This window comes from Zalophus californianus, chromosome 15 (genome assembly GCF_009762305.2).
Source record: "Zalophus californianus isolate mZalCal1 chromosome 15, mZalCal1.pri.v2, whole genome shotgun sequence".
In the NCBI taxonomy this organism is placed as follows: domain Eukaryota; kingdom Metazoa; phylum Chordata; class Mammalia; order Carnivora; family Otariidae; genus Zalophus; species Zalophus californianus.
The window spans coordinates 37327003-37351641 of record NC_045609.1 but is presented as its reverse complement, the minus strand read 5'-3'; the positions used below and the strand labels follow the sequence as shown (position 1 = coordinate 37351641).

Below are 24639 nucleotides of genomic sequence, written 5' to 3'. Positions count from 1 at the left end.
GTATTTTCACATTCCTTCTTCTTGAGATGAGGAGTGGTCCTGTGGCTGATCAAAGGGAGATCCTGGTCCTGCTATACACCAGCTTTATCAGGCCTCATTCTGCAGATCCACGATTTGCCTCTAGACTCCTGTGCAGTGAGGCTGGCATTTTCCACTGGACCCAAATGTCCCTCAAATGAAGGACAGAGTTGCCAGAAACAGAGGATTTGAGTTCCTGATGACATTTCCTCTCTTCATTTCATGCACACATGAATTTATGAATTTATGATGTTCCTCCTAGCCTTTGGTACATCCCTCCCTGCTCCCTGCCCCACAGTTGGTGAAGATATGATGGCCCATAAAAGGAGGCCATATGGAAGCCTGAGAAATGAAACAAACTTGACTTTCCCACATAATAACATGTAAAATATGTCTAAGGAACTCAAGCCAGATGGGGACATGGGGGACCCAAGGCCCAAAAGCCTGGACTTCATACCTTCAAAAACCTGGTACATGGGGATATGAGAGATTCTCTGGAGAAGGCTTTGTTTGCTTGCTTGCTTGCTTGAAAGTACCACGAAGGTTATGTGACCTTCAAATTTCCTTTCACACTCAGTGATTTACTTGTTCATTACTTAGATCTCATTTCTCCTTATCCTTCGCAGATGATATAAAGGCAAATGAGTATCTCTCCACTGAGACTGGTGTATTCTCTGCGGTGCCAGTAAAGGAGGAAGGTGGCCTTTGCGAGCCGGTGCAGAGTAGGGAGAGAAACAGGGTAAAGGGCAAGGCCATCCGCTGGAATCAAGCCTATGATGTGAGAAGGTCTCTGATACTCAGCTTGACAGAAATTACCACCCACGATGGCCCACGCACCATACTTTTTAACCATGCTCTCATTAGGGAGGACACAGTCTTCTCTCCCAGGAGTCACTGCTGGCTTAGGACCTGTGAGACTGTCACAGGACTTTGAGGAAGGGATTTCACAAGAGTGGTATTTCTGCAAGCAGAGGAAGGAGCCATTGGACTTGTTCTTTGTTTCCATAAGGGCGTCTTCCATCTCTTCTAGTAGGTACAACTGTAGTGTGTTGTCCTGACAGTGAAGGGAAGCCTTCTGGGTGCTCCTGGTGCTTGCTGGTATCTGGAGAGAAGCAGTCATTTCGGGGCCATAAAGTCTTGGCATCCGCGGGGGCCTAGCACGTCTCTCTGATTCAACCACAAACGCAAAGCAAGCGGTCTTTCTGCTATGACCTGGGAAAACACTTACTGAGTTTTTGGGACAAAGACCTTGCATTTGGGGAGGTAGCTTTCTCCATTTATTAGACAAATTACATCCTTAGAAAGTTCCTTTATAAAACAAGCCAAAAAACTCTTTCTTGTAACGTGTACCAGTCAGTCCTAATTCTGGCCCCTGGAACAAAGCAAGACAATCCCTCTTCAGCACCTGAGGTATTCAGAGGTTGTCACCATCCCGTCTCTGTGAGGCTGTGGCCCTTCTTCAGGCCAAACACTGCTGGCTCTCTTAACTGTTTCTCTAAAGATGTTTTCCAGAACCCCCATCTCTCCTTGTGCTTGTCATTTTTCTCTGGAAGTTATTCAATTTATCAGTTTCCCTCTTTAAATCTGACTGTTACAACTGGATCAAGTACCCTGGAACTAGCCTGACTAGTTCACAACAGAATGAAACATTCATTTCCCTTGATCTGGAGACCATTTCTAACAAGCAAGCATTGGCTTTCTCTGTAATCTGTCACACGGTTGGCCTCTTTTTGGGATTTGAGTTACCCACACACTTAAGTATTTTTTTTCTTCTTTCCCCTCAGCTCTACTGCCAAGTTAGGTCTTCTCATTTTGAATTTATACAATTGATTTTTCTTTGGAACCTAAATGCTGTGCTTGACATTAAGGCCTTTAAAATCTTTCCTGGTTGGTTTTCTGCCCATTTTTTTAACCCTGGAGAAGTTTTTGAATCTTGATTCCTTCATCCAACATATGATCTCTGACTCTCTGCTTCATGCCACTTAAAACTAAGTGGATGAGCATGTCTGGGTCCTTATCTTGGGGTGTGACCTAACTGTTGAATAGGATCAGTCCATCTGCAAGATGTTGTAACATGTCTACACTGTGATTTGCCTGACTATTTAGGTCAGTGCTTCTCAAAGCGTGTTCCCCGGATCAGCAGCTTAGCAGCAGCACCTCGAACTTATTAGAAATGCGAATTCTCCGGCCTCGCCCCGCACCCTACTAGATCAGAAACTCTGAAGGAGGGGCCGGCAATATGTCTATCAACCCACCAGGTGATTCTGAGGCCCACTCAGACTTGGGGGCCACTGACCTGGAGTTTCGGGGATGCAAATGAAAAAGGATTCTAAAACACACAGTCATCTGACAGTCTTGAGTGTGTTTGAGGAGCCAATTTATGAACAACCTAGCCAGACATCCTAGTAGCGTGGGCTGATGTGTCTGTCACAAGAGGAGATTCCCTGCGGACTCTGTTTGGCTACATGACAAACCCGAGGGGAAGACCTGGGTTTGGGAGGCGCAGAAGCAATGTTCTGGAGAGACCACTGGAGACTGAAGTCGGCTGAATAGGAGAGTCGAATGAAACAGCAAACAGCGGGCTCGGGAGAGAGAAAGAAAGGATGAGCCTGAATGCCTCTGAGCAGTTGGGCAATGCTGCATTTCCCAGAGGACATTTTCAACAATTGAACATTTAGCAACCTAAGGTCTCATACCTTGCTTTTGCTTCCACAGGCCCATCTGCTAAACATCCCGAGCTGGAATTGGAAAGAGGGGGATGATGCAATCTGCCTCGCAGAGCTGAAGCTGGGGTTCATAGCCCAGAGCTGCCTGGCTCAAGGCCTCTCTACCATGCTCGCCAACCTCTTCTCCATGAGGTCATTCATAAAGGTAACGTCTTGTTCTATTAGAGCCCATTAGCCCCGGATTCAGTTTGTCGTGGGGTTGAGTAGAGAGCATAGCTTAAACTCAAAACAGATCGACGGGCTTTAACCACTTTGGTTAAGGAGAAATTCCTTGTTACAGATTTGGGCACCAGGCCAACTTCTCTCAAAATTATGTTTTTATTTTTATTTGGCACATCCACGGCCATTAAATGATTGTTCAAAGCACAATCCTCTTTTTTTTTTTAGATAAACCACATGTTTATCTATCAACAAAGCCTCCGCTGTTAAAACAAAAATATGATTTATATACATTCCATATGGCACCAGAGCGCCTAAAGAAAAGAATTATCATTTTGCTTTTTTACATCAAGTGGCTGGTGGACCTCTCACTGTGTGGATAAATGCAGACCATGTGTTTGTGCTGAAGCCCAAACCCCAACAACATAATTCATTTATTTATTTCTGCACAATCAAGGAGGCCAGCAGGGCTGACATGCCATGGTTATTTGAATGGAGAGTGAAACGAGGGACCGAACCCTCAGCAGCGGCGCCCTGTACGCCGTGAGACAGGCGGTCTGGCTCTGCTCGCCTCCTCATCAGCCGGCTCACCCCACAGAGCTGACTGGGCAGCCACCCCTGTGTCTCCAGAGTGTCCCCTGCCTGCTGGACCAACCCAGGCAATGAAAGACCCAACTCTGTCCTCACAGGCCAGGCCAGGACAGTGGCCAGCCCAGGCCAGGCCCGTTTCTGGGACATTGGGTTGAGGGCCCAGGCACCCTCCTAAGAGGGCTTTTGGGGCACATTGGGTAATGATAACACCAGTCCTCATCCTTGGATTGTGTTTAGCCTAGACTATCAAGGAGGCAGACCAGGACAGTAAAACCTGCCCAGTTTGGGCCTTTCTGACTTGGCACTGGTGGCCGTTAGCTCAGGATTTGGACTTCCATGTCCCCTTCCTGCATGAGTAGAGATGGAGGTGGGAAATTTGGAGTTACCAGGAGGTCCCATGAAGGGGGCTAGAAGCGCTGCAATCCAAGGTGCGAGACCTCCAGCCCTTGGCTACCATTACCCCTGTATGTGGCACCGGTGGTCAGTTGTCTGGGGGAGTCGTGGCCATGGCCGTGGAGGCAGTGGGAAGGATGGGTGGGAAGAGTGCGGCTGCAGGTGATGGACCGACTCCATGCGCATGCTCACCCTGGGCATCCCCAGCCGTGTGATTAGAGCAGGGCTTTTCTCTCGGTCCCTAACCCTCTGTACCCACCTAATTTATAGTACTTAGGCAATTCATAGATAATAATCCTTTATGTAAAAGGACAAATTGTTTTGGAGTCCCTTCCATCACTTTAGTTTCAAAGGTTGCCTTGATCAAAAAATTCCTTCAGCTCACTATGTACCCAAAGACCTCAACGCCACAGAACTCCAGGCTCAGACCCAGCTCACAAATAAGGACGTTGCGTGTTTTTTTTTTTTTTTTTTAATGGCTTCTTTAATCCAGGCTGCTGTTCCTCTGCCTGGATGAAACTGAATGCAGGCAAAATGGAGTTGGCGGGGGGCGGGGGGTCTGTGTGGCGGGACTGAGAGGCATGCCCCAAAGCCAGATGTAGCCTTGTGTCTCCCACGGCTGTGTTCAACACAAGGAACCCAGACCCCAGGATAAAGGACTGTCACCAAGAGAGCTCTTCTGGCTCATTCAACCAAGCTCTGGGGGTTTCCTCCAGCAGGGAGTTATCCGCAGGCCCAGGCGCAGGGTCTGAGACCTGGGCTCTGCTTCCTTGTGTTGATGTAACATGGTCTTGGCAGGGCCCTACCGCACATGGGGCACTTGACATGCGTATGTTTTGATTTTGTGGTGCCTATGTGGAAACGAGAGCTGCCTGTCAGGAAAATTAATAAAATGGTTGTGACGCTGATTCCTCAGTGTTATTACCGGCAGGGAGAAAGAACTTCTGTCCAACTTTGCTCAAGACCCCAGAGGGCCTCACCTTTGGAGCCAAGGACGTCCCCTCCAGCCCAACGAATCCCACTGCCAAGTTCCTATTTAGGAAGAGCCTGTGGAAGAGGCCTGGCTGGGCCCTGGTGTAACTGAAAACACATTTCCCTTCTAGGGTTATGTTACCGTGTTATTTCTGCCCAGGGCTGGCTCCTCCGTGTTCAGAGGTAGCTCTCTGCACATGGCCTCTTGACATTCAGGTGGTCTTTGTGTTGGAATTTGCTAAGGCACGTGACCTGGAAATAGCAAGATTTCCCTGTATCTATTGTTCTCATTTAAAATGAGGACAGCTTGAAGCATGTGTTTCCCATTTGGCGGCATCATCCTGGTGCACTGACCCTCCAGATCCCCGATCCTTGTCTCCTTCAGGTCATAATAAACACCCTGATGATGCTCTCCTTGGCATGTTTTATATATTATCTCCCATTCCAGAGGTCACAGAGCCTTCACTTATTTTTATTGGTTGGGGGGCAGACAGAAAAGGGAATCTAGAAATGGATGATTGTTGACAGAAATTGCTTCCTTCCCCAGTGTCCCCCATGTCCTCTGGCAGAGAACTCGTTAGCACTTCCACAGGGACAGGTGGGCCTTGAGGATGGAGGGAGGTGGGATGAGGCTTTGGCAGATTTCATCCCTTGAGAACACTTAGCGTTTCTGGAAACCAGAGGTGGCGTGTGAGCTCAGCCTGTCCATTGCCCTGGGCAGGAACAGCGTGTGTTTCTTGGTTCTGCAGAATACACTGTACTCTGTATATATATCACAGGCAGAAGCACAGTGGCTGCCCACCGGGCCTTTAGTGTCCATGAGATCAAAAGCCAAGGCTGAAAGTGAGGATAACAAAACTCAGCAAGAGAGAGGGGCTCCTGCTATGCAGGGGTTCCAAGATACCCAACCCAATGGTACCAGGAAAATATGGGGACCACTTGTGTATCCCCTGGGCAATATTACTTTCAAAGTCCCTTACCCTCGGGCCTCATTGCTCTCCTGAAAGCCTAGCTCCCATGTTGGCTGTGTCACCTCTGAATTGTTCTAAACTTTTGGAGCATCTATATTTTTAGCCCACATCTTTGGGGGTAACAAATTCAAGTGTGCTAACTACTGTTAAAGACTTTTGCCTGGCTATTTGTCTTTAATTTGTTCCACTTAACCTTCACAGCATGCCCTCTGCAATTTCTGGTGTGCTGGGATTTAACAAATCCATGCTAACCTGATAACCAATAACTTCATGAAAGAGGCACAGGTTGCCCACTCAGGGGTCCTCGGACCCCTCAGCTTATTGTTAATGGCAGGCTAAGCATTTTCTCCAGCAGGACCCAGTTTTTGCCCTGAGTTCCTCTCAGGAGAGAAGGTGATTGTCCTGGTTCCTGTGACTTGCCTACATCTACACTGCCAACCAGGTCTGGAACATCCTGTGTATTTACCACTATCTGATCTCCTATCACCCGCTTGTCAGGTTCAAGTGAGAATCTTCCTGAGGTCTTCTGTAAAGACCAAGACCATGAACTTATTTATTTAGCCTATTTGCCATTGCCTCGCCCCTGAGTCCCTGAATAAGTGGCCACACTTATCCTTCACTTGGCTTCCTCCCTTGGATGTATTTTAAGATCCATTGATGTTGTTTTTTTTTTTTTTTCTCCTTCTTGGTTTTAGAGTTTTAGCATGTAATACTTAAATTTCTCTGCAGCATATGTGGTTTCAAGTTGGGGCTTGACCTGCCGTCTTTGTGAATTGTGCTATTATTCTTACTAGGATTAGCTGTCCTTGGACATGATAAATTGTGTGTGGGGGTGTTGTGTATAATTTAGAGAGTGATTAACTCTTAACATTTCTTTTCAGTCTGTACTGAGTCTTCAAAATTTAGCAGATTTAAATTATTCTCAGGGGTGCCTGGGTGGCTCAGTCGTTAAGCGTCTGCCTTTGGCTCAGGTCATGATCCCAGAGTCCTGGGATCGAGTCCCGCATCGGGCTCCCTGCTCAGCGGGGAGCCTGCTTCTCCCTCTGCCTGTCTCTCTCTCTCTCTCTTATGAATAAATAAGTAAAATCTTTAAAAAAAATAAATTATTCTCAGGATTGCCGACTATTTTAACTCTGCTAAGCTACCGTTTATGTGTGTGTGTGCGCATGCACACACACACACACACACACATCCTAGAACATGGCAAGTACTCGGTACTTATTTCTTGTGGGTGAAATGTTACTTGATATCGATCACAACATGGTCTTCTCTGTTACCTTTTCTATTTCTGAATGAGGAAGCCATAGGAAAATCAGGTCCGTGTTATTCAGAGTGTATCTTGGCTGAGGTGGACTTTGCTGGACATGAAGACCATTATTGATATTACCGCATTAAGATAAACTTTCAACAATACATAGTCCTAGCACTACTCACAGGCAAGGGAATCATTTTAATACCCTTTTTTGGGGGTTATGTTTATGTGCATCTCTGTGTTTTTTATATGCATGTATAAAAACAATATGGTTTAGGAGCTGGAAATATAAATCAGGACCCTAATAACAGCTGAACTATCCTGGGTTCTAACTCTGTGCCAAGTCCTATGCTAAGTGCTTTATAAACATCAGTCATTTAATTCGCACAGTGACTGTACCCACCACTGGCACTATTATTATACCCACTTTCCAGTGGCAGATACTGTGTGTTATGAGAAGTACAGCAACCTGCATGAGGACAAAATGCCTGGAATGAACAAACTCACGAGTCAAACCAAACTGGTTCCAGGCCTTTGAGTACACCAGGAGGAAATATGGTAGAGTCACCTGGGTGGCTCTGTTGGTTAAATGTCTGCCTTTGGCTCGGGTCATGCTCCTAGGGTCCTAGTATTGAGCCCCACATTGGGATTCTTGCTTATGGAGTCTGCTTCTCCCTCTTCCTCTGCCTCTCTGCCCCTGTTTGTTCTCTTTCTGGCTCTCTCTCTCTGTCAAATAAATAAATGAAATATTTTTAAAAAGAGGAAAGATGGTAAATGGTAAGGGGGAACCCTAGCTAGTGCCAGAATCTTAGCTTTCTGTAGTTAGACATGGTTGCTTTGATAGAGATTCCCTGGGCACCTACTGTATTCCAGACAGCATGCTAATCACACTGTCATCCTCATGGCTAGGAGACACTCATAAGCTTTTTTTTTTTTTTTAAGATTTATTTATTTATTTGAGAGAGCGAGAATGAGAGAGAGAGAGTACATGAGAGGGGAGAGGGTCAGAGGGAGAAGCAGACTCCCTGCTGAGCAGGGAGCCTGGTGTGGGACTCGATCCCGGGACTCCGGGATCATGACCTGAGCCGAAGGCAGTCGCTTAACCAACTGAGCCACCCAGGCGCCCACTCATAAGCTTTAGGAAGCTTCTGTCATGACTGGAATGTGTGGGCACACTTTTGCAAGGCCCGTTCTCTGGGTCTTGTTGGCCTTTCTCTCTGGCCAGCTCTATAAGGGCAGAAGTCACTGCATCAAGACGTGTGAACCTATGCTGGGATGAGTCAGGGTAGGGAAATGACCAGGCTTTCCAGAAGGAAATGACATTACTTGCTGCTGCATTCGGGGGGTAAAGCTAATTGGCTTCAGTAGGTGCTTCTGAGAGAAAATAAACAGTTCTTATTGCCTGATGGTATAAGCTCTGCAGACCTGAGGTGTTCATCCAGGTGAGGGAGACATACTAGAAACAGGGCTCAACCCTGTGTGGAGTGGGCGGCGGGATCTCTGAAAGGGGGCCAGGGCTGCAACTGATAAGGCTGGGGTCAAGGGGACTTTCTGTTTCTAGGAGGGGATGCTGATGGTGCCAGAGCAGAGGGTTTCTCTGACAAAGTAGATCCACATAGCATAAGTTAGATAGTGAGAGGCAAACTGTTGCTTATTCCCTACCTACAGGTGATGTCATCCTGATCACAGTGGTGTCATGAGAGTGGACTTCTGCAGATACAATACAAATATACTCACTTGCCATAATCTTGTTTATTCTCATAAGTCCTAGATATATATAGAGGACTCCCAAACTTATATCTCCATTCAGAACCTCTCCCCGGACCCAATATCATTTATCTAACTGCCACTCAACATCTCTATTTGAGTGTCTCATCTCATCTGAGGCCTGGCATATCCGGAATTGAATTCCTGTTCTTTGTCCAGAAACCTGGTCTCCTCCCATTGCACTACTGACGATGCCATTCTTCCCATTGCTCAGACCATCCCTAACTTCTTTCTTTCTCTCATGCACCACGTTCAATCTAGCAGGAAATCCTCTCGGTTTGACTTTCCAAATATGGCCAGGATCTGAGCGCTTCTTACCACTTCTGCTCTTCCTGTCAGATCCAAACCACCATCGTCTGTCTCCTCGAGCATTACACCAGTCTCCTAACTGGCCTCCCTGCTCTGCTTTTATCTCTCTCCCACTCCAGTCTATGTTCAGTAAAGCATCCAGAACAATCCTTCGCCAGCATGAACCAGATCTTGTCACCCCTCTGCATCAGTCTCTCCATGGTGTCCTATCTCACCAGATTAAAGTTCTTACAAAGGTCCATAGGTCCTAAGCAATCCTCACTGGCCTCATCTCGTAAGTGCTCTTCTGCTCCTTGCCATCAGCCACACCCCCTTTGGCTAATCTTCGGGGTTACACACTTGCTATTCCTCTAGCTGAAACACTCTTCCCCTAGTAGCTTCACGGTTTCCCTCTATCAGATCCTCCATGTCTTTGCTTAGTGTTAATTTCTCGGTGAGGCCCTTCTCTAAACATTAGAATTGCATTTTCAAAAGGGCTTAAAAACAAATTTTTAATTGAAGTATAATATACAAACCTAAAAGTATGCATCTAATAAATGGGTAGGTTATTAAATCTTTACAAACTCAGAACTCCCTTTTAACCAGGACCCAGATTAAGAAGACATATGTTGTCAGTACTTCAGGAGCCCATTTATTTATTTGTTTGTTTGTTTGTTTGTTTGTTTATTTTTAAAGATTTTATTTATTTATTCATGACAGAGAGAGAGAGAGAGAAGCAGAGGGAGAAGCAGGCTCCCAAGGAGCAAGGAGCCCGATGCGGGACTCGATCCCGGGACCCTGGGATCATGACCTGAGCCGAAGGCAGATGCTTAACCATCTGAGCCACCCAGGCGCCCAGGAGCCCATTTATTTAAATATCAGTGTATGTGTGGGTCTGTTTCTGGGCTCTCTTGGGGAGAATTGACATCTTTACAATGTTGAGTTCTCCAGTCTAATGTGGCATATCTCTAATAAAGAGATGCCTTGCCGTTCAACAGTTTTCCTGGCAAATGCAGGAGAATTAAGAAGCAGCAACTAAGCTCATACATTTCTCTGGGGCTTCCCAGGGTCCCCACAGGGAGGAGATGTCTCACTTCACCACATTCTCCAACAAGGATTTAGAGGTTCTCCTTGACTTCATGGGGTGAAGAAAGTTTCCATACATAAACACAGCAGAATAACATTTTCAAGATTTACATCACTCTCCCGCTCCACAACCCGTATATCTATGTCCTCATCTATGTTCCTGGCTTTGTTTTCTTACGTGGCTTCATGGCCTCGTTTATTGCCTCCTTTCTCTGAGACAGTGTCAACACTGAAGCCTAGGGCTCCTTGCTGAATCCCCAGTGCCTGGAGCAGCACCTGATGCACAGTAGGTCCTCAATAAATGCCTGTTGAATAAATAAATGAATAAATTGGTTTCAGCCTCTCCTGGCCAGCCTTGATTACATAGACAGCTGGGTGGGGCCAGGACCGCAATTACAATTTGGGGTGATTTTGGTGCTGAAAACTTCTTCCATTGCTACTGTAGGTAGTTCCCTTGCCAAATTAAAGAGTTTGGCCTCCACGTGGAAACTTGAAATACAGAGCTTGGCGAGGGTGCATGGAGGCTGGTTACATTTGGTTATAAACCATTTCGACTGCCAGAAAATCCAGTCAGTGTGTTGTTTAAATTCACAAATCAAAATAAACACCCGTACACCGAAATGAATTTGCTAAGCCTCAGTATCCCATTTGGGTCAACATCACTGTGCCTCTTTTTTCCTCCGTGACTCTCATCAGATCAGCGGCTCTGCTTGCCTTCGCCAATGCCATTCACCCTGCTCCAGATGACGAACGCCCACCTGAAAGAGCAACTTCCCCAAAAATGATTTCAAATGAAGAGAGAATTAATCCATGAACTATTAACAGGGATTTTGTTCCCCTCTGGCCCTGGTAATTTCTAGAACATTGAATTAAAGAGTTCTTAGACCTTTACAAATTCTCAAGGCAAACATTATTAGCAAAGAGAAGCCCATACAGCATGTTAGAAGATTGCCAGAAAATGTCAGTGGAATTTCTGAATAAAATAAAAAGGCTTATGCTCCCCCCTCCCCATTTTCTCCCCTTTTCCCTCCCTCCCTCCCCCTAACATGATTAGAAAGTCATTTCATGTGTCTTATATGTTTGGTCAATCAAAGGCAAACGTACATGATTGATGGTGACAGGGAACACATTTAACTCATTACTTTTTACTTTGCAGCAAAATGATTTGTGTAAACTGTCTGCCTAGCATTAAAGGTAAAACAAACTTAGAAACCCCAAAATGTTAAATTTTGTCTAATATTTTCCTTTTGGTTTTATAGCCGTAATCACATATGGATTCTTTTATTTGGCTTTTGGCACAGACTGAACAAAAGGGGCAGGCAGCACCAAAAAATTACATAATGTACAGACAGAGCCCCGTGCCCAGTGAGGACAGAGCCTTAGGAGCTGCAGTGGCCAGGACTTACTATGAACACCGGCAGAAGATGCCACTCACCCTGGCCCTTATCAGCTGGCAGGATATTGTCGGTGATGTGAAATAAGGCCCTTTTGACCAAGTCACAAACATAAAAAGGATCTCTTTTGGAGATCATCAGCCTTTAATTAATTGCACGCATTTCTGAGTACACCTGGGCATTCACAGGCCGCGTCCTCCTGGCCTCCCCCACTTTCAGTGTCCTAATTACCAGCCTTGGTAATCCCCTCATGCTCTCACTGTGCATTCCTATCCTCCCCATGCCCCTGGCTCCTGACAACCATTGACCTGTTCTCTGTCACCACCCACTGCTGGTGATTCTTCAGGCAAAAGTCTCAAAGTGCTATTAAACCATTAGGAATAAATCCCAGATTCCCTTGTTAAATCTTTTGGTAATCATTGCCCTCCAGTGATACCAAGTATAAATTGATGCCCAGGACGAGGAGGAGGAACCTATGCTCTACATATCTAGGGGATGCAAAGCAAAGAACCAGCATTAATTTGATACAGTGAGTATTTTGTCGAGAACCTTAAGATTATAATAGTATCCTAAGTTTGCACAGCACTTTACAGTTAATAAGATATACGTTTTCACTTAAATTACTTTTTATTTGACCAGATACACAAGCATTTTGTTGGATATCATTTGGCAGATGTGCCTGATGCAAAGGAGCTGGCTTTTCGGACCCTCCCTCACGTCTATAGGAGGAAGAAATAGGAAAAGAGGAAGCGGGAGGCTGACTGACTGCTAGTTGTGCCGCTGAATGGAATATGGTAGAGCAAGGGCCGGAACTCCACTAGATCATCGGGTTCTGAGCTCGGTGCTTTCCCTGCTATTACACGTTGCTTCCCTGAGAGAAATGTCTTGATAGAGACATCGCTTGGTTTTGTATTCAAATCAATACCTTCTAAGAAGAGAAAACACCTTGCAATATTTGTAAAAGTAGTATCCCCAGTTTCCCCAACCATGCCAAACTACATGATATAAAAATGCAGGTATTTTGCAAAGGTAGGAAATGGGGTCTGCCCTATTCCCTCCATGGTGTGTTGGCCTTTTTCAGACCAAGGTAGTACTGTCCTCCCTAGACCTTAATGCCTTGTCATATGAGAGACTTTATTGCCCAAGTGCTGTGGCTGAGCAGGGGAGGAAGAGAATGACCGGTTTGTTGAGCGAGGAACCAGTGGGTCAGCATGCACTATGGTGATTTCCAGCACAGAGGTGGTATCAGTAAAGAGGGCGTGAGGTCCAGAAGGGTTAAAAGTACTGATCAAAGGAAGAAAGGAAAATTTCTAAGGGGAAAAAGTATAGTTAATCCCAGTCCTCGAAGGCTCCTTCTGATCAAAGTAAAAGTATTTAAGTAACTCAAACCATTTGGGCACAGGGGTGGGGCTCTGAATTGATGTCCTTGAGATTGGTACATAAATCCACCTGCATTTACCTAGCCTTTCTTCTGACCATTTTCCATTACAGGAAAATGCTTATTAAAGTACGTGGTCCCACTAAGATTTAGAAGTAATTTTAATTGTCCACCTATCTTGTTCTTTAATTTTATTCTTTAAATTAACGTACAGTAAAATCGATGTGTGTGTATGTGTGTGTACACAGCTCTATACATTTTAGCACATATGTTGAGTCATGCCACCACTACCAGAATCAGAATCCAGAAGTTTCAGTATCCCCCAAATTCCTTCATGCTCTCACTGTGCATTCATATCCTCCCCATACCCCTAGCTCCTGACAACCATTGACCTGTTCTCTGTCACTATTGTCATGTCATTTTGAGAGAATGTGTTGTGAATAGAATCATACAGGACGTAACCATTTGAGACTGGCATTTTCCACTTAGTATAATTCCCTTGATTTCGTCCAGGTTATTGTATCAATATTTCATTCCTTTTTCTGAATAGCATGGCATTTTACGGATATGCCACATTTTATCCATTCCTTCCTTTATTTTTTTAATTTATTTTTTAAAGTGGGCTCCATGAGTGGAGTCCAGCGTAGGGCTTGAACTCACAACCCTGAGATCAAGACCCGAGTGGAGATCAAGAGTTGGACGCTTCACTGACGGAGCCACCCAGGTGCCGCTGTTTATCCATTCATTCCTTTAATGGCATTTAGGTTGCTTCCAGTTTGGAGAGATGATGAATATAGCTGATCTAAGCATTTGTGTAGAAGTTTGTGGATGTGAAGTTTCAGTTTCTCTAGAGGAAATACCTAGAAGTAAGACTGTTAATTAGAGGGTAAGCATGTTTACCTTTAAAAGAAATTGCCAAAGAGTTTTTCCGGAATGGTTGTACCAGTTGTCATTCCTACCAGCCCTGTGTGAGAGTTCCTGTTGCTCTGCATCTTTGGCTGCACTTGGTATTATCAGTATTTTTTATTTTAGCCATTCTAGTGGGTGTGTAGGGTATCTCGTTGTGGTTTTAATATGTATTTCCCTAACGACTAATGATGTCAAACATCTCTTCATCTACTAATTTGTCATCTGTCTGTCTTTTTTGGTGAAGCATTTGGCCCATTTTTTAAAAATAGGCTTTCTTTTTTTAAGCAGTTTTATGTTTAGGAAAATTGAGTGGAAATACAGAGATTTCCCATATATCCCCTGCCCCACACATGCATCCCCCATTACTGACATCTCCCACCAGAATGGTGCATTTGTTACAACTGATGAACCTTCCTCCCCACTGATTCATGGCTAACACAGATGTTTTACGTGTCTCCATGGTTTTGCCTTTTCCAGGGTGTTACATAGTTGGAATCATATAGTATATAGCCTTTTCTGATTAGTAATCACTTACTCTTTCACTTAGTAATATACTTTTGACATTCTTATATGGCTTTTCATGGCTTGATAGCTCATTTCTTGTTAGTGCTGAATAACATTCCATTGTCTGGATGTACCATAATTTATTTGTCCATTCACCTATCTAAGGACATCTTGGTTGCTTCCAAGTTTTGGCAGTTATGAATAAAGCTGCTATAAATATCCATGTACAGGTTTTTATGTGGACATAAATTTTCAACTCTTTTGGATAAATACCAAGGAGAGCGATTGGTGGATTGTATGGCAAAAATATGTTTAATTTTGTAAGAAGCCACCAAACTGTCTTCCAAAGTGGCTCTACCATTTTGCATTCCCACCAGCAATGAATGAGAGTTTCTCTTGCTCCACATCCTTGCCAGCGACGGGTGTTATATCGGTGTTTGGCCCATCTTTTAAGTTGGGTTGTTTGCTTTTTACTCTTGAATATAAGAGTTTGTTATATATTCTGGATATCTTGATAGATTTGTAAATATTTTCTCCCAGTCTATATCTTGAGTTTGCATTTTGTTAACACTGGCTTTCCTGGATAAAAGTTTTTAATTTTGAAGATTGTAGGGGTTTTCTCTGTATTAAATATGGAGTTTCCACATAATCCAACAATTCCACTCCTAGTTGTCTATCTAAGAAAAATGAAACCATGTGTATTAATTTTCCATGGTTGCTATAACAAATTACCAAAAAAAAAAATAGTTGCTTAAAACAACACTAATGTTTATGTCTTCCTTTTCTGGAGGCGAAAAGTCTGAAATTAGTTTCACTGGACTAAAGTCAAGGTGTTGGCCCGGCTGGTTCCTTCTGGAGGCTCTAGAGGAGCATTTGTTTCCTTGCATTTTCTAGTTTATGGAGGCTGCCTGCATTTCTTGGCTTGTGACTCCTTCCTCACATCCCTCTAGCATTTACTTCCAATGTCCCATTTCCTACTTCCTTTTCTTTAATCAAATTCCCACCTGCCTCCTTTTTATAAGAACACTTGACATTACAATTAGGGCCATCTTGGATAATATAAAATAACTTCCCAACCCAAGATCCTTAAACTTAATCTCATCTGCAAAGTCCTTTTTGCCAGGCAAAAAGTTCCAGGTACACCTTTGGGGGCCATTATTCAGTCTACCACAGTCTGCTTTTTGGCCTCAAAAATCTATATCCTTCCCACATGCAAAATATATTCATCCCACATTTTTATTTATTTATTTTTTAATTTTTTAAATTTTTAAAAAAAATTATTAGAGAGAGAGAGCAAGTGTGAGTGGGGGGAGGGGCAAAGCGAAAGGGAGCCAAACGACACCCCACAAGTAGGGCTCTATCCCAGGACCCTGAGATCATGACCCAAGTGAAATCAAGAGTCAGATGCTCAACTGACTGAGCCACCCAGGAGCTCCCACACCATATTTTTAAAATTCGTAACCCTACAGCACTGACTCAAGTTCAGAACCCCATCTAAATATCGTCAACTCAAAAGTCCCAAATTTTATCCTTAAAATTAATATGGATAAGACTCTGGGTATGATCCATTCTGGGGAAAAACTCCTTTCATCTGCAGATCTGCGAAACTAGAAACATTCTGCCTCCAAAATATAATGATAGGACGACCGTAGGATAACAATTATAGGCGTTGCCATTCCAAAGGGAAGAATATGGAAGGAAGAAAGGCTCCACCAGTCCCAATTACCTTCAAAATCCAATCAGACAAATTCTGTTAGGTTTCACATCTGGGAATAATCCTCTGTGGCTTAAAATTGGCCTTAGCTAATGTGATTCCTCCAAATGTATTCTTTTCACAATCATTTTGGCTGTTCTAGTGTTTTTGCCTTTTCATATAAATTTTAGGATCAACTTGTCTATATCTACAAAAAATCCTACTGATATTTTGATAGGAATTGTGTTAAACATAGAAACCAATTTGGGGGCACACTGGCATCCATGAACATGGATTCCAATCCATGAACCTTGTCTTTCCATTATTAGGTAATCTTTAACTTCTTTCATCAATGTTTCGTAGTTTTCAGCAAACAGATTCTGTACATTTTTGTTAGATTCACACATAATTATTATAATTTTTTTGTAGCTACCATAAATGGCATCTTAAAAAAATCAGTTTGCAATTGTTCAGTGGTGGTATGTAGAAATACACATTATTTTGCTCTGATGACCTGTATCCTGCAACCATATTGCACTGATGAACACTTCTTGGAGGATGTTGAGTAGGATGAGTGAGAGTGGACAGCTTAGATTTTTCCCCAGTCCTAGGGGGAAAATATCCAATGTTTTACCATTAAGTATAATGCTAGCTGTAGGTGTTTTGTAGATGCCCTTATTTTGAGATTGTAGGCGTTCTTTTCCAATCATAATTTGATGAGAGGTTTCTTTTTCTTTATTATGAATGTATGTTGAATCTTGCTGAATGCTGTCTGCATCAATTGATATAATCATGTTATTTTTCTTCTTCAGATTGTTAATATGGTGAGTTACATTGACTGATTTGAGAATATTGAACCAGCCACTGTGCATTCCAAGATAAACCCCATTTGGTCATAGTGTGATGTATTTGCTAATATTTTTATGAAGATAATATTTTTGTGTATGTGTTGTGAGTAGTTACTGTTCCATAGATTTTCTAATGCTGTCTCTCTCTGGTCTTAATATCAAGGTAATGGTTGACTTCATAAAATGAGTTGAGAAGCCTTTCCCTTTCTTCTTTTTTTCTGGAAGGATATAGAAATTGGTGTAATTTTTTCTTTAAATGTTTAGTAGAATTAACTAGTGAAAACATCTGGGCCTGAATTTCTTTTTCCAAAGGTTTTTAAAGACTAATTCAATTTCTTTAATAGTTATAGCTCTATTCAGGTTATTTATTTAATCTTGGGTGAGTTGTGGCAATTTGAGGTTTTTGAGGAATTAATCTAATTTATCTGAGTTACTCTGTTTATGTGCATAGAGTTGTTCATAGCTTTCCATTTAACATCTACGGGGTCTATAGTGATATCTTCTCTCTCATTCCTGATTATGTAATTTGTGTCTTTTTTCTATTTGTCAATCTTACCACATGTAAATTTTGCTGGTCTTTTCAAAGAATCTGCTGTTGGTTTTATTTTCTTTATTTTTCTGTTTTTCTTCTCGCTTTGGGTTTATTTTAGTCTTCTAGCTTCTTGAGATGAAGCTTAGGTTATTGATTTGGGACTCTTTTAAAAATATAAACATTTACTGCTTTATAGTTCCTTCTAAGCACTGTTTTAGTTACATTCCAAAAATTTTGATATATGTATTTTCATTCAGTTAGAAATATTTTTCAAATTCACTTGAGACTTCTTCTTTGACCTATGGATTATTTAAATGTATGTTGCTTAATTTTCAGTATTTGGGTATATTCCTCTTACTTTGGTATCATTGATTTGTGGTCTGACTCCATTATGGCTAAAGAATCTACTTTGTTTGATTTCAATTCCTTTAAATTTGTTAAAGTATGTTTTATATGATCTATTTTAGTGAATGTTCCATGTGAACTTAAAAGAATGTGTATTCTGCTATTTTTGTGTAAGAGTGTCCTGTGAACATCAAGCATTAATTAGTGCCGCTTGGTGGATGGTGTTGCTCAGTCCTTCTATACCCTTGCAGATTTTTTGTCTGCGGGCTCTACACATTACAGTCAGAAGAGTGATGAAGTCTCCAACTATAATAGTGATTTGTCTATTTTAGTTCTGTCAGGTCTTGCTTTGTGTATTTTGAAACTTGTTAAATGCATATACATTTGCATTCTTGCTTTTTTTTTTTGGTGAATCAGCCCTTTTTATCATTACATATTGTCCCTAATATTTTTGGTAATTCTCTTTTTCTGAAGTCTAGTAGACTTCAGATCTGATGTTAAGAGACCCACTCAAGCTAGCTTGCTTGCTTGCTTGCTTGCTTGCTTTTTCTTTCTTTCTCTCTTTCTCTTTTTTCTTTCTTCCTTCTTCCTTCCTTCCTTCCCTTTCTTGCTTTCTTTTGAAAGATTTATTTATTTATCTTAGAGGGACAGAGAGAGAGAGCACAGTGGGGAGGGGGCAGAGGGAGAGGAAGAGAGATCCTTAAGCAGAATCTGTGCTGAGCATGGAGCCTGATTCAGGGATTGATCTCACGACCCTGAGGTCATGATCTGAGCCAAAACCAAGAATTCGATGCTACACCGACTGTACCACCCTGGCACCCCTCAAGCTTTCTTTTTGACTAGTGTTTTCATTGGAAAAAAATCTTTTCTCATTATTTTCTGCCTGAATGAAACTGTATCTTTTAAGTGATTTTCTTGTAGGCAGCTTATATTTGGATCATTTTTTTTTTAAATTCCATTCTGTGAATCCGTTTGTTAAAAGGTGTGTTAGACTATTTAGCTATAATGTAGGTCTAATATTTTGCTATTTGTTTTCTATTTCCTCTGTTTTAGTTCTCTTACCCCTTTACTTTCTTCTTTTGGGCTATTTTGAACATTTTTAGTATTCCGTTTTATCTATAGTGTTTCCTATCACATATCTTTATGTAATCTTTTAATTGATTGCCCTTGGGATTGCAATGCACGTACTTAACTTTCCAGGACTATTTAGATTTGTCTCTTTAGGTAGAATGTAGAAACCTTATGAATCTATAGGTCTCTTTACCCTTCCCATTTTTCTGTTGTAGTTGTGTTACATATCATATCTACATATACTGACAACCCCATCAGACAGTGTTGTAATTTTTTGCTTTCAATCATTAAACATATTTTAAAGAACTCAAGTATACTCTTTTATATTTATCCTGATATTTCCCCTTTCTGTTGTTCTTTCTTCATTCCTGACATTCCAGCTTTCCCTTTGGTATCATTTCCATTCTGTTTGAACAGCTTTCTTTAGCAATTCCCTTAGAGCAGTCTTCTGGAAACAAATACTATTTTCCTTCATCTGAGAATGTCTCTAATTCACCTTCATTCCTGAAGGACATTTTTGGTGGATACAGAATTCTGGGTTGACAGATCTGTTCTTTCAGTACTTCAAAAGTGTTATTCTACTTTCTTCTAGCCTCCATTGTTTCTGATGAGAAATCTGTAGTCATTTGAATGGTTATTAACCTATAAGTAATGAGTCATTTTTCTCTGTTTGCTTTTAAGATATTCTTTGTCTTTGGTTTTCTGTCATTTAATTATACTGTGTTTGAACATGATTTCTTTGGACTTATTCTGTTGGGGCTCATGAGATTCTTGTATTTCTAGATTTGTCTTTGGTGGAATTCGGGAAGTTTTTGTTCATTATTTCTTCAAATATTTTTCCTGCACCATACTCTTTTTACTCTCCTTCTGGGATTCCTATGACACAAATGTTGGACCTTTTTCTTTCTTTCTTTCTTTTTAAGCTTTTATTTATTTATTTGAGAGAGAGCAAGAGTGAGAGTGCACAAGCTGGGGTGGGGGAGCAGTAGAGGGAGAGGGAGAAGCAGACTCCTCGCTGAGCAGGGAGCCTGATGTGGGGCTTGATTCCAGGACCCTGGGATCATGACCTGAGCCGAAGGTAGATGCTTAACCGACTGAGCCACCCAGGCACTCCACAGGACCATAAGGCTCTATTTTTTTTTTTTTAAATCTTTTTTCTCTCTGTTGTTCAAACTGCACAATTTCTATTGCCCTAACTTCAAGTTTATTGATTCTTTCTTCTGCCATCTCCATTTTGCTGCTGAGCCCATCCAGTGAGTGTATTAGTTATTGTATTATTCAATTCTAGAATTTTCATATGATTCTTATTTTTATCTTGTTTCTTCACTAAGACTTTATGTCTTTTAATTCTTTACAAAAGTGTTCTCAGTTGTTGGAACATTCTTAAAATAGCTGCTTTATGGATCTTGTTAGGTAATTCTAATATCTGTGCCATCTATTGATGGCATTGGATGCAAGTTGAGATTTTCCAGATTATTCATAAGCCCAATAATTTTTTGTTGTATCCTAGATATTTCGATTATTTTATTTTCAAACTTTGGGTTTTGTTTTAATCTTACAAAAAATGTGATAATTTTATTTTGACATGTAATCACCCTCTTTGATTTTAGGCTATGCATTCTGACCAGGCTTCTATGGATAGTAATTCCAGTGTCAGTTGAGTTTTCAAAGCATTGGCAGTGCTATTTGGATCTGTCCAACATCAGCCTCAGGCTCAGGGTAGTCTATATTATAGTTTGTTCTCAAAATCTAAATATTCTGTGTAGGGTCAGCTTCATCCATGCACAGCTCAGGGTAAACCCAGGAGTTCGTAAATAATTGTAAGCAGCTACTTTCCCAAGCTTCTTTCTCTGTGATTACCAAGGAACTGTCAGCTTCCATGGGGCCTTCCTTTTTATCCTCTGACCAGGAAGCTGGGGCTTTAGTTATCCTGCCTACTGTATATTTCCTGCTTCTATGTGCCTATGTGGGGCAAGCCAATGGGATGACAAATACAAAAAGCAACAGGGCTTTGCCCCACTGTCTTGGAACCTCAGATCCTTCATCCAGTGAATGTTCTCCTACCTCCCTTAATGTCCTTCCAGGTCCCAGTGCCACCCGTGCTACTGCCACCACTGGATGCCTTAGGGGTACAGATACAAGAAAAGAGTAGAAAAGAGAAAGAGAAAACATGATTTCTCCCATTTTTTTCTTGAGTGTTAGCAATTCCTCCTGCTGGTCTTTGAGCCAGAACAGGAACTTCTCTTGAAGCTTTCTCTGTCCATGTCTTGGTCCTCACTTGTAGGTTCTGAGGTCAAGCTAGTGGATAAAGAGGAAAAATAATAGTAAACTTGCTACCAATTTGGTGGTATTTCCAATTCTTGTCAATTCTGCCCGCTACTGTTCACTTTTCAGAGTCTTCAAATGGCTGCTCCATGCATTCTGTCAGGTTTAATAGATGCATTCAGTGAAATGTACAGGGTAGAGTGAACTTACTCCACCTTATCCAGAACCAAAAACCCAGATATTGCTTTAGATTGTCTTTTACAGCCATACCCAGGAAATTATTGCCTCTAGGACATCAGGTCCTTTTAGCATATCCAGTAATCATTCTCTTTGGGGTGGGTTTGAGATTATCCACCTTCCCATCAGAGGCTATAAATAACATAATATGGCAAGCTACATTACAGCAAAATCCTGTGCCCCTCCTAGTTAGAACAATATGAGGTGGCTATTTCAACTTCAAACTCATTTGGCTGATTTAGAGAAACTTTGGGACAACAGTAAAATGACACTGAGATCAATTTAGGCATCCATCTACCATCTTGAAAAATGGTGTGCAATAAAACCTTTCAACTGGGTATAATTTTTTAGTTTTTATCATTAATGCCACATGTATTTCATGGTAACAAGAGTGATTCAGGCCCACTTACTAAGGTTTGAAGTTCTAAGAAATACAGGGGCCCTGCCTCAGTGCTTTGCCTTTATATACCATAGGGGATGGGAAATAGGTGGGAAGTAGATGGAACTAATTGACATATATGAATAAAAGATAGCACTTCTTCCCTTTCCCCCCTATCATGTCAGTAGATAGGTTATCTCTGCCCACTGAGAAATAACATCTGTATTTGTGCCCACTGAGCTTGGTGTGCAAAAACTCTTTGTTGACAGTCTACCAAGAGAAGTCTCTGTTTATTCCTAGCCTTTATATTTATGGCATTGCTTTTTAGGACAATTGATTGAATCAGCTTCTCCTTTCTCTAGACTGTGACAAAGTATTATTTTAAAAGGAGTTTCTTGTTGGTTTCTTGTTTTAGCTAAAATCTGGCAGTGAGGAGACCATTTCTTTCAGTGGTTGGGTATTTTTTCTTCTCCTTGAATAAACTAGTATGGAAAGAATCAATTAAAGAATACCTGGTGCCCCTTTCAGAATTCAGATTAAGTGTTAGACTTGATCAGCCAAAGATGTTGGATGGTTTCTCCCTATCCAGATACACTTATGGACCACTATGTTATCCAAGTTTGTTAGCACAGCCCTCACTCTGCCTGTTTTCCCTCACTTGTGAAATGTGAAGGGATGTGTATAGCTGCGTAGTGAGCAGAGGGCTGGGTAGGGAGAGAATTGTAAGATTCTAACTTAGAACATAATTTGTTTTAAGACCTTGGACTTCTTACTCAATCTTTCTGAGCTTCATATTTACTGTAAAACGTGGAAGAGTGTAGAGGATTATTGGAATGATTGCCAGTGTGTTAAAACCCCTAGCCCCTTCCTTCTTTCTTAGGAGTGGGTCATACTCTTTGGGTTTCTATTTGCCATGAGACTGGAGACTGAGTTAGGATTGAGTCACTGATGGGAGAAGATAGAGGGATGAGCCTAATATAGAACGAGTCTCTAGGGTGGCATAAAGGTATTCCTTCCTATATTGCTTACACTTTTGTTTTGCCAACATCTTTGTAAATGACTGATGTTGAGGGAGAGGTCTCTGGAACTCTTTGTAGGGAGATGCAGGGTTAGCAGAATTTTCTGCCTGTTACATTTTCTAGGACATCAGCATTGTTCATCAGTCTAAATAACACTGCTTCCCTCAGCCCTCTTAACATTTCCATCAAAAACTCCACCCCAGCCCCCTGAGCTAGAAGATTTTACAGGTGAAAGCTGGGTGCATCTGTCTGGCTTTTCCCAGGCTTCTGCACTGGATGGAGATTCACTGATTCTTCTTTCCTATACATAATGAAAGCCCAACTAGCTAGTGCAGCTTTGCCCAGCACAGAGCCCTGCAGCAGAGTGATCTCCAGGAGAACAGCTGTGTGCTAGAGTGAGTAACCTGGAGAGAACTCAGAGAGAGTAGCAACCTTCCAGCTCGTGCCTGGGGGCTTGAAATGTACTGTCAACTTGACCTTGTTCATGGGACCGGTGAACATAGAGGAACAGAGACCTCTCCCTACCCAAACAGGATCATCATAAGGCTATACCAAAGGATGAGGGCCAGTCTGGCAGTTTTTTGGAATAATGAACTATAATGGGTGCTAACATCTTCCTAGAAATACAACCAGGAGAAAACATGCCTTCCAGAACTCTTCTCAGGAGGCATAAAGTTTGCAGTTGGAAGGAATACTTTGGTTAACTATTTGGAGGGGAAGGGATAGGCTCTCTTTCCCCAAGTAACAACAAATATTTTTAACTTGTCTTCTAAAAAGGATGAATCCACGGGCGCCTGGGTGGCTCAGTCAGTAGGGCATCCAACTCTTGGTTTTGGCTCAGGTCACGATCTCGGGGTCATAGGATCAAACCCTGCATCTGGCTCCACGCTCAGCACAGAGTCTGCTTGTCTCTCTCCCGCCCCCCACTTGTGCTCTCTCTCTCTCTCTCTCAAATAAATAAATAAACAAATAAATAAATCTGGGATCCACATAACTGCAAGGCATTTTTTTTTTGATGAGGGAACATGCAAAATTGGGGCCAGGATTGAATTATGAGGGCAGTAGAGGCTGAAGGCTCTAACCAGCAGTCATTCTTCTCTCTTATCTCCCCACCAGTTGCTCAACCTCTTCTCCAAATATGAGTTGAACAAGTATTTTAAAAAATAATGTGTGAACAACACCAGTTTATTAGTATGCCCATCCTGTGGACCAAGAATGTGCCAAGTATCAGTTCAAAATCAGCCTAAGAGGCAAAGCTAGAAATAAGGAGCAGAGCCCTTTGCTACAGAGAAGGATGAGAAATAAGAGTAGAAACACCTGGGTGGCTCAGTCAGTTAAGCGTCTGCCTTTGGCTCAGTTCATGATCCCAGGATCCTGGGATCGAGTCCCATATCCGGCTCCTTGCTCAGGGGGAGCCTGCTTCTCCCTCTGCCTGCCACTCGCCCTGCTTGTGCTTGCTCTCCCTCTCTCTCTCTCTCTCTGACAAATAAATAAATAAGATCTTTAAAAAAAAACCAAAAACGAGTAGAGTGCAGGATTCCCCAGTTAAGGGATGTGGGCAAAAGCCAAGTCCAGGGATGAGAAGGAGCTAACCCAGGCTACCCATTAGGATCTTGCTGGTTTGGGGCTTCTTTCAGAAGGCCAGGTAGGGTCTTCCTCCATTAGCTTAAAGGTAATGTTGACATGTGACCCTTCTCCTCTTTTAGGAGACCATCATTTCCTCCAAACACCTACCTTCTGTCTTATCATCATATTTATTCAGAGTGAACTTGCTGGTCACTGGGAAAGGTGGGGGGATATTGGGAGGACCTCCAGAGAACACTGCTGTCTTTTAGGGACACA

General features: G+C 42.3%; 1 protein-coding gene across 26 annotated transcripts in view; it reads left to right on the top strand.

Moving 5' to 3' along the window:
* KCNMA1 (potassium calcium-activated channel subfamily M alpha 1) overlaps positions 1-24639 on the top strand; it is a 746603-nt gene that overhangs the window by 551832 nt on the left and 170132 nt on the right. For all 26 annotated transcript variants that reach the window (XM_027596063.1, XM_027596088.1, XM_027596077.1 and 23 more), the window contains exon 14: positions 2734-2889. In XM_027596063.1, coding sequence (XP_027451864.1) covers positions 2734-2889 — 156 coding nt within the window. The remainder of the gene's footprint in view (positions 1-2733; positions 2890-24639) is intronic.